The sequence below is a fragment of the Pyxicephalus adspersus genome, chromosome 9, assembly GCF_032062135.1.
Source record: "Pyxicephalus adspersus chromosome 9, UCB_Pads_2.0, whole genome shotgun sequence".
NCBI classification, from domain to species: Eukaryota; Metazoa; Chordata; class Amphibia; order Anura; family Pyxicephalidae; genus Pyxicephalus; species Pyxicephalus adspersus.
The window spans coordinates 33,781,612-33,792,462 of NC_092866.1; the positions used below are offsets into that span (position 1 = coordinate 33,781,612).

Sequence of the window (10,851 nt, forward strand, 5' to 3'; positions counted from 1 at the left end):
AGAGCCAATCCAGGCTCTCCACTGGAGAGCCAATCCAGGCTCACGTCCTGCTTTTCACCTTACACGAGTCCTGCTGTAAAGCAACGCGAGCCTGCCCAGGAGGACTGGGCAATGTTTTGTCATTTTTTCACACAAATAAGGAGTACAAATGTACACATGGTTTCCACTCCAAACTGCTACTTGACTCCCCTTGTTGCCTTTGTCCTAATCTCAAAGTCACATATTGGTATTTGAATGTATTATGTACATAATACTTTTATGAAAAATTTAATAGTTTGACATTTGCACATGTTGATTTGCTGCCACTGTTCCACACAACTCCTCCGTTTATTTGTAGTAGTGTTATAGGTTTGTTCTCAGATCTTAGCCCAATTGTATGCAAGCACACTTCCACTTGATGTTCACACAGGTTGTCAATTAGCTGTCCAGCTGAGTTGCATACTCATTCTAACTCACCTGATGGTAATTGAAGGCGGTCCAGGTTGCCAGGCACAACATCAAACCACATTGATTGCCAAGCTCACAAGCAGGGTCAAGCACTCTTAGAAAGGAACAGATGTTCTGTTGTTGCTTAACCTAATTTCGTTGCCTGGAGCCAACCCCATGACATCAGAAATCCTAGGAAGAAATGGGCACTCTTTTCAATTTGAAGCATGTTAAGCAATATGCCCCCAAAAACCATATTTGCCTATTTCTTACTATATTTTCTCTTTTATATGTTACACACATATAAATGCATACATACATATAAGCACGTATGTACATACCCTGTTTCCCCGATTATAAGGCACTGTCTTATATTTTTTCAAATGCCAAAATATGCCCTAGGTCTTATTTTCAGGGGATGTCTTTGTCTTATTCACGGGTGAGTGTCTTATTTTAATTTTTTTTTCAAAAATCGGGGGTGGCTTATTTAATGGGGATGTCTTAAAATCGGGGAAACACGGTATATGAGTGCACATAAGGCAAAACAAACAAACACAAAAATAAAGACTTACCCAAATTAGGATCCTTCTCTGCAAAAATAGCTGAGGCATTTTTCAACTGATAGAACACAGTTCACGCACAGATAGCATGTCCGCCTTGGCGCACCACACTCCTGAGGTTTGGCGCATAGCTATGCACATCAAAAACTTTTAATCAGACAATTGTGCTGTGTTTAACCTTTCAAACAATTCTTAGAAAGGAACTGCTTAAAAACAATCCCAATTTACTTTTAAAATTGTAAGTCCTGGGAACTTGTAAAGGAGATCCCAAAAAACAAACTACACTAAATTTACATGACAAAAAAAACAAAACACCACATTCCAAAAAATACTTACCAAACCAATATGCAATTTTGACCTATCAAGGGTAGAAAACTGGATTAGAAAATATTTATGCAGGACAAACAATTGGTGGTAATAAAGACATATTATTGCAATGCAAGGTGGTAATAAAGACATATTATTGCAATGAAACAATATGCCCACAAACACAAAAACATAGCATTAACAATGACTTCCTAATTGCAAAATGGACATTGAAACATTCAAAGTTGAAAAAACAAAAGCAGCTTGTGTGCTAAATGGTAAGCAAAGTATCAAATGTAGCAACATAGCTAACAAACAAAACAACAGCCCCTCCAAAAAAGAAAAAAAAAAAGGCAAAGGAAAAGTTAGAAAACACCCTTATATGTGCTCATCTTTTTGTGTACAGGTGCTAAAAATTCACATGCAATTAACCACCCTAGCGCTAAACCCGACCTTGGTTCGGGTTAAAAAAAATTACAATTATCGATAAACCCGAACTTTTCTCACTGTATGAAAATACAGTGAGAAAAGTTCGGGTTTATTGATCACTTACCTTGTCCCGCTGCGATCATCCAGCATCGTGTTCCAGCGTCGTCCTCCAGCGCCGATCTCCAGCGTCGCGTGCCTTCTCCGAGTAGAAGAAGCCGGCCGGCTGAGAAGAAGAAGCCGGCCGGCGGAGAAGAAGAAGCCGGCCGGCTTCTTCTCCATCCGTAGCGTGTACGTGTCCCTCGGCGATGACGTTGGTGCGTGTGCGGGAAATTCAAATTGAAACTCATTCAAACACATTTTGTATTGGATTGAATACAAAAACGCCCAGGTGGTTAAGCATGTGCAGTCTGTGAAATTTGGCTGTTTGTTTTTTTTTCAGTTGGACATTCCGTAATCATTTATTGCTACGATCCTTTAGATTTGTACACCAGTGAACACCTATCTAATAAAAATAAATGATAAAGTAGAGGAGGTGGCATAACTCTTTAAGTCATTTATTAAATGTATGTGTGTTTAGTGTAACTTACTTTTTTACAGGTTATCCCACGACAGTATGATTCCCACGGCTGCATTTATTCACAGCTGTGAGACTACTGACAGTGTGGGATCCACAGGCGCTAGGGGTTAAATAAGGACAAGTTCCCCCATTCAGCTCTAGTGCTCCGTGATTGGCTGAGCAAAGGTAATACCTGATTATGTTGAGCGGTCATCAGGGTTTCCATTCATCACTAGAGCTGAATGGGGAGACTTGTCCTCATGTAACTCCTAGCACCTGGGAATCCCACACTGTCAGTAGGCTCACAGCTGTGAGCATGAATGAATGTAGCCGTGGGAATCATACTGTCATTGTGGGATAAACTAAACACTAAACACACACACATAAAATAAAATACTTTAGCATTAAAGTTTTGTCTTATTTAAACACATTTTAACCCCTTCAGGAAATAAGTAAGGGGTTTTATGTACCCCTGTACTCATTCCCCAAGGTGGGGTGGTGGAGATCTGGGAGTCTTCTTATTAAAGGGGGCTTCCAGATTCCAAAATCTTGCTAAAAACACTTTAAAAATCCCACATTGTTTTCCATGGAAGCTTTTTTAAAAAGCTTACAATCGCTTGTAAAAGTGAATAAAAACGCATATAAACATGGCAGGAACGTTTACATGCATTTTTCAAATATATATATATATTGTAATTTACTAGAAAAATATGAAAATACATATATATAAATATATACAGTTAAGTCCATAAATATTTAGACAGAGACAACCTTTTTTCTAATTTTGGTTCTGTACATTACCACAATAATTTTAAATGAAACAACTCAGATGCAGTTGAACTGCAGACGTTCAGCTTTAATTCAGTGGGTTGAATAAAAAAAAATGTGGGGAAAAAAAGCCTTTTTACACAATCACTTCATTTCAGGGGCTTAAAAGTAATTGGACAAATTAAAAAGCTGAAAATAAAATGTTTATTTCTAATACTTGGTTAAAAACCTTTTGCTGGCAATGACAGCCCGTAGTCTTGAACTCATGGACATCACCAGATGCTGGGTTTTCCCCTTTTTAATACTCTGCCAGGCCTTTACTGCAGCGGCTTTCAGTTGAAGTTTAGTCTTAAACACGTGAAATGCATGCTCACTTGGTTTCAGATCAGGTGACTGACTTACCCATTCAAGAATATTCCACTTCTTTGCTTTAATGAACTCCTGGGTTGCTTTGGCTGTATGTTTTGGGTCATTGTCCATCTGTATTACCGTGTTTTTCCGATTATAAGCCATCCCCATTAAATAAGCCACCCCCGATTTTTGAAAAAATAATTAAAATAAGGCACTCACCCATGAATAAGACATCCTCCGATATCCGATCCTGTGTGTGTCTCCTCGATGCTTATTTCTTAGCTAACATATAGGTTTTAAACATTTGAACACCCCAAACATTTTTATTTAGGGCTAAGTGAAAGATGTGTGCTATTTGACAGAATTATTTTTTACGGGAACAGTGACTTTTAATGCAATCTCGCCAGTGTCTAGCTGCCGGAGATGTGCGGCTCGGAGGGAGCAATCATTTCAGTCGATACGCCAGCATACTCTAGCTGGCCGAAATTTGGTTTGAGAAATAGGTTTTTAGCGTCCAATTTCGGATCACGAATACGCACGAGCGAGCTTCCGATATTGCTTGATGAATCGGGCTCCCCGTGGCAATCTCATGGTCCGATCCCGATGCAGTACAAATGGAACTTTTTTCTTTATACCCTAAAACTTCCTTCTTTAAATGGACACTTAACGATTCTCTACTTAGCAATAGACAAGTGAAGCATCAGCTACAAGAGACTTTGATAGAATATTTTAGATTGAATAAGGAGTTCGGGGTCTCTGTTGCTGTGCTATGGGTAGCCCATAAGACAGTATTTAGAGTTCTTTTAATTCAAATTGCATCCCGCCTTAAAAAAAAATACGGTTGGTGCAACTCACACTAATGGAACAGGAATATAAATCTCTCCGAATGCAGTTCCAGGCTTCGCCTAGTAGAGAGCTGGGAAGACACTTAGAGTTAGTAAAAACACAATTAAACCTCCTGCCATAGCAGAGAAAAATTTAAGATGGACTAAAAATAAATATTTTATGGGACTAAATCACTCTTTTGGCGAATAGTCTTAAATACTCAGAATAGAGTTCTACTCCATATCGTCTACAGATTGGTAGTGTGGGTCTAACTAGTAATCCAGAATATATTGTGAAGGAGTTCTATGATAGGTTGCGATCTCTTTATCAGTCACCACAGAAGATTGATGAAGCAGGTATGGAACAGTTCTTCTCCTGATTAGTTTTACCAGAAATACCAACCACACTGAAAGAAAGTCTTGAAGCAATTATTATACCTGAGATAATACAAGCAATAAACCTCCTGGGCTGGACTGATTTACAGCAGACTATTACAAAAAGTTTGCTGAAGAACTTGTTCCATATTTAACCCAAGTGTTTAACAGGGTATTGGAGGGTGAGCGTTTAGAATATCATGGATGGGGAGAATTGCTTCAGTCAAAATGACATGGTTGCCAAAATTTTTATACCTGTCAAAATCGCTAAAAAGATATTATTCACTTTACAGCAAAGAATGCTAGCATTTATCTGGTGTTCAAAGAGTCCCAGAATCTCGAAACGTGTTATTCTGCCAGAAATCTAGAGGTGGACTGGGGGTACCGCAATTGTATTTTTATTATGTAGATTGCAGATTGCCCCATTATTAATGTACCATGAACAGAAGAGAACACCGCTATGGGTTCGCTTAGAAAAACAGGAACTAGCATGGTTATCGATTGAAAATGTTTTATGAATGGTATTCATTATGTACTTTTTCTTTTTACTATTAACCCATGGTTAGATTGCTATCACTTATTGTCAAAGGCCTGAATTCTACTATTAAATGCAAATTGGCCCTACAGGAATTAAAATGCCAAAGTGCAGACATTGCTTTTTTTCAGGAAACACATTTCAATGATATGGGTATGTTAAGTTTTGCTAAACGGCAGTACCCGACTGTGTTCTCAGGGCCAGGCAAAAAAAAAAGTCAACAGAGGTAGCCATACTCAGTCATACTACTTTTTGGGTTACTAAGTCTATTGTGGACCCAGAGGGTCGATATGTTATTATACAAGATTGGTTAGATGCAAAGAAGGTTGTATTATGCAATATTTTTGCACCCAATACGGCTCAAGTTAAATTCTTATAAATGGTTCTTGGCATAGCATCCTCAGTCACATAATCACCTGAAGGTGATTTTAATTTGCCTCAGTGGGACAGACTCTCATTGACTTATACCACTAGACCTCATACTGTCTCCCGGCACTCTGCTAGACGCCTCCATCGCTTTGGTTTACTAGATGCATGGCGTGTTCAACATCCCATGGATAAGCAATTTACCTTCTTCTCTAATCCTCATCGCACACACTCTAAACTAGACTAATTTTTTGTAGATTTTTCCACATTGAGGGCTACCACTTACTCTGATATATGCCCTATTACATGGTCTGATCATGGCCTTGTGGTTCTGGAGGTAAATTTAGGTACTATTAAAAGTAAGAAAATGCAACTGGAAACTCAATGATTTTCTTCCTAAATATCCCCCAACTAAAATAGTCCTGCAAGCTGCCTTCGATGCTTATTTCCATGAAAACATCCACTCAGTAGCACAAACCTCCACTCTGTAGGAGGCCCATAAAGCAGTATTACGGGGCCATTGTATACCAGAATCTGCTAAAATTAAAAAGGACACTTTGGCCCTCCGTGTACAACTTGAGATGTCCTTGGAACGGTAACTTTATGCTAACCCTACTGTTTCATTACTTCGTAAAGTTGTGGACACTAGGCATAAGCTTAAGAAGTTGGCTGTAGGTAAAGTAGAAAAGTCTCTGATGTGTTTCCAACAACGATACTATGACAAGGGTAATAAAGCCAATTCACTTTTAGCTCACCAAATTCGGCATCAGACTGCTAAGGCGACCCCTATGGCATTAAAAGACGCTAATGGTACCCTTCGGTATGATCCAGAAGTTATGGCTAGGATTTTTGGAGAATTTTACTCCTCCCTGTATAGAAGGGTACATGATTCACAGAAAGTAGACCAATCTATTTATAGATCACGCAGCTCAGATTACCTGGCATGATGTTCCATTTCCAGTTTTGGAAGATGCAGCTATTGAGAAACGTAATGAATCTATTTCACCTGAGAAAGTAGCTGCCACAATTATAGCCATACCATTAAATAAGGCCCCAGGACCTGATGGCCTTCCATATCTTTATTATAAAACTTTTGCCGCTACTTTGGTGTCAAACTTGATTGCACTTTTTTTGATTTAACTAGAATATTGTCCAAAGACCAGGTCAGCTTTAGAACTTCTCACGATGCTGGTGATAACACTAGGCATACAATTGATATTATTGATGCCCTGAATGAGCTTGATCAAGGAGCAGTGCTGCGGAGCTTAGGTGCCGAAAAGGGTTTTGATCGGCTTAGCTGGCCCTTTTTAATGCAAACCCTGAGTTGGATAGGCATTTCAGGGCCTTTCCTTAGAACTATTACGGCGCTTTATACCACCCCTTCGGCCGAAGTACGTCTTACCCATGCCAATTCGCCTAAAATTGCAATTCAAAATGGCACTAGGCAAGGGTGTCCGCTTTCCCTCTTATTTGCTCAAAGTATTGAGCCACTAGCTAGAATGTTCCTGACGATAAAGGGGTCCCTATAAGGACTAAATCATTTACTATTGCATTACATGCTGATGATGTCCTATTGACTCCCACTAACTCTCTTATCACCCTTCCAAATTACCATACTATGTTCCTTATCTGGGTATAAGATTAATACCTCCAAACGAAACGAAAGCCCTCTTTATAAACCTATCACCTCCTCTCCAGCAGCAACTTCAAGCGCAATACCCATACTGCTGGAGCTTAGACCATGTTAAATTTGTGGCGATTTCTCCTACTGCATCGTATGGTACTTTATATACAGCTAATTATCCTTCACTTTTTAAGGAGTTTTTTTTTTTGCTCATGCAGAAGTGGTGTAATTTACCATTATCTCTTTTTGGCCACATCGTTTTAGTTAAAATGTCCATCCTGCCAAAACTCCTATAGTTTTTGCAACGTAACCAATACCCATTTCTAGGTCCTCGCTTGGAAAATTGCAGGCAGTAGCTCTTTTTATTTTATTTGGGGTTATAAGCAACACCGTTTCCCTAAGTCAGTCTTATGCTCCCTTCGAGAAAGAGGAGGACTTGGTGTTCCGAATTTCCTTGAATATTATTTAGCAACGCATTTGCTTTTTGGTCTACCTGCATTCTTTCAACAGATGGACGGAAATTGAAAAATTAAAATATGACTCCAATGTAAAGATAAATTTGCCCAGACTACTCCTACATCGTTGCTTAACTCTTTCCTATTTACTCCACTTCTACCTGATCGCTTTTCACACCAAATGGTAAAACTATGGTGAGATAATTGCCTTTTTTCAATTTTGTCATATTGTGAACCCCTGCACCTACTGTCATTTCAGGAGCTAGGGACACGTTTAAGATTCCACATACTTGCTTCTATGGGTACCTTCAAATACGACACTATGTCCGTTCTATTACTAAAAGTAAGCAATATACTCATATGATAGAATTTGAGAAACTGTGCGCTGACGGACCCTCTCAGAGAGGATTTATTTCTGGGATATACTATATATTAAATACTGAACCAACTTGCCCTTTTGTCAAACATAGTTATATGCCTAAATGGGAAGGTACCCTAGGGAGAGCTGCCTTTGGAAATCTGGAGAAATATATGGGATAGTGCCTGTAAGAGCTCAATTTGTACTATATATAAAGAAAATGCATACAAAATCTTTTTTCAGTATATCTTACTAAGTTACAAGCTATTTTCCTAAATGTCAGCAATATATGTTGGAGATGTGGCACAGAGATTGGCACTATATATCTTATTTTCTGGTCATGTTCGCTCATAGGGCCCTATTGGGCAAAGGTCAACACCCTTCTTTCTGTAATACTGGAAATTCCTGTATTGCTTGATGTAGTTACTCACCTGCTGGGCCTACCTATGTCTAATCTCACTAAGTTGAATAGAAAACTATAATGGGGTTAAGTCCATACAGGATGTCTATAATCTACAAGCAGACCTGGATGTACTGCAGCCAAGTGGCAAATGACATAATGGCAAATATAGATAAATGTCAAATTATGCACTTGGAATCTAACAACATGCATGCTTCATACTGTCTAGGGGGAATACATTTGGGGGAGTCAGAAATGGAAAAGGATCTGGGGGTTCTGGTAGATCATAGACTTAACAGCATCCAATGCCAATCTGCAATATCTAAAGCTAGTAAAGTACTTTCTTGTATTAAAAGAGGAATGGACTGCAGAGATGTAGACATAATCCTGCCCCTGTACAAAGCCTTGGTCAGACCACATCTGGAATATGCAGTCCAGTTTTGGGCACCAGTTCACAAAAATGACAATGTTGAATTGGGGAGAGTGCAGAGAAGGGCAACTAAATTAAGAAAAGGAATGGAGGAGCTCAGCTATGAGGAGATATTAGCTGAACTGAATCTATTCTCCCTTGAGAAGAGACGTTAAAGGGGGATATGATCACCCTGTATAAATAAATAAACGGACCATATAGAGAACTCTCTTCCTCTTTGAGATCACTACAAAGAACAAGAGGGCACTCTTTGCATCTGGAGGAAAAGAATTTTAAGCTCTGGATAAGGAAGGGATTCTTCACTGTAAGCTCTGTGAAAATGTGGAATCAGCTTCCTCAGGAAGTAGTTTCAGCAACTACTATAGACTGCTTTAAGAAAATGTTGGATGTTTTTCTAGAAGCACAGAATATAACTGGGTATTAAAGAAATTAAAGTAAAAATAACAGTGACTTGATCCAGGGAACATCCGATTGCCTCATGGAATCAGGAAGGAATTTTTTTCCCCTGTTGAAGCAAAATGTACCAGGGTTTTTTTTGCCTTCCCCTGGACCAACTATGTTTTATAGGGTTTTATATCTGGGATATGTTTTTTTACCTAGTGGTTGAACTTGATGGACTTGTCTTTTTTCAACCTAACTTTTGTAACTTATGGAATATTCTACAGCAAGAATATATGATATGAAAAATTTTCAGAAATTTGGCCCCCTTGGGAATCATATCTTTTATCAGCCACTAATATGTTCTGACATATACCTACTAATTTTCAGCTAGGCCTGGATAATATCTCTCTTCCCATTATTTCCTTGGAAGTAGCACCAAGGACTGCCTCTAATTAATTTCCATATATTTCCAAATATACCACCGGATCTACATCCTCCTTATACCCTCTCCCTTTCCCTTTCTCTATTTTCCTCCCTTCCTTTCTTTTCTTTATTCTTTACCTGATCCTCTGGGAAATCTCATGTTTAGACAACTGTATTATTAAAATCCGTTCATTGAGCAAGCTGTGGTTTATAGAGTAAGTTTATTGAAATAAATTCTCGGTTTAACTTTTTTGTACCTTAACAAAGAAAGACTAAATTGTATTATACTATTTTTTTTTTAAAATCTGTGAAATGCTGTAATTCTTACTATAGCTATATATATGCTACATATTCCTGGTTATTGTTATATTGTTAAATTTTTATTGTATGTGTATTTCTTGGATGCCTTCCTATACTTGTTATGTTTGTTGTTTTGTTTTGTTTATTATTTGAAAAACCTAATAAAAATTACAATTTTTCGATAAAGAAAATGTTTTGTGGATTCCATTCCAGACGGGGCAAACCTTTAACCCTGTACTAACCCACTCTTTGCAAGTCTGGGATCAGATCATAAATCCAAGTTGAATGATGTCTCCTTATACACCTGTAGCAATGATACTAGGTAACCCCTTGTTTCAACCAGGATTTGAACACCCTGAACGATTTCAATTGTGGAGAGATATGGGCTTGTATAGAATTTATGATTTCTTGGATTTATCAGGTATCAACTCCTGTGAGAAACTAAGATAAGTTTGGTATTCCCACCTGTGAAATGTTTAGATATTTGCAGATATAGCATTTTTTACAATCTAGGTTGAGGGACAGTGATAGCAGAATCCTAAGTGTTTTTGAACAAAATTGTGTACGTGGTGCATTGGCTAAGGGGGTGATATCAGTTCTTTATGATGATCTGGTTACAGTGCATACGACAGGTAAACCTATATACATGTCACATTGGAAGGGGGATTTAGGGTGTAACTGGAGCAAGAAAAGTGGGAACAAATATGGGATACAGTGGCACGTAGTAGTACAAACGTCCAGGCTGTAGAAGCTAAATATAAACTTATGATGCACTGGTACACGGTACCAGCGCAATTGGCCAAAATGTAATTGGTACATTCCAATAATTGTTTTAGAGGCTCTAATGAAGGGACACTATGCCCCTGATTCATCATTGAAATCCGCGATCGCGGGAAGCGCGATAATACGCGCGACCCGCGATCGCGGATTACCGCGGTCCGGGACTCGAGTGCGCGCGTCCACTCGCATCCTGAATCTGCCGGC

At 38.7% G+C, this 10,851-nt stretch overlaps 2 protein-coding genes across 2 annotated transcripts in view; one reads left to right on the plus strand and one right to left on the minus strand.

Annotated features, from left to right (window-relative positions):
• Positions 1 to 1,871, minus strand: part of LOC140337597 (uncharacterized) — an 11,432-nt gene extending 9,561 nt beyond the window's left edge. Inside the window, exons 1-2 of the mRNA XM_072421321.1 lie at positions 999 to 1,871; positions 457 to 618 (exon numbers count right to left, since the gene is read on the minus strand). Coding sequence (XP_072277422.1) covers positions 457 to 498 — 42 coding nt within the window. The 5' untranslated portion in view covers positions 499 to 618; positions 999 to 1,871. The remainder of the gene's footprint in view (positions 1 to 456; positions 619 to 998) is intronic.
• The window catches only part of OVOL1 (ovo like transcriptional repressor 1), a 52,454-nt gene that overhangs the window by 11,914 nt on the left and 29,689 nt on the right, over positions 1 to 10,851 (plus strand). The window lies entirely within an intron of this gene.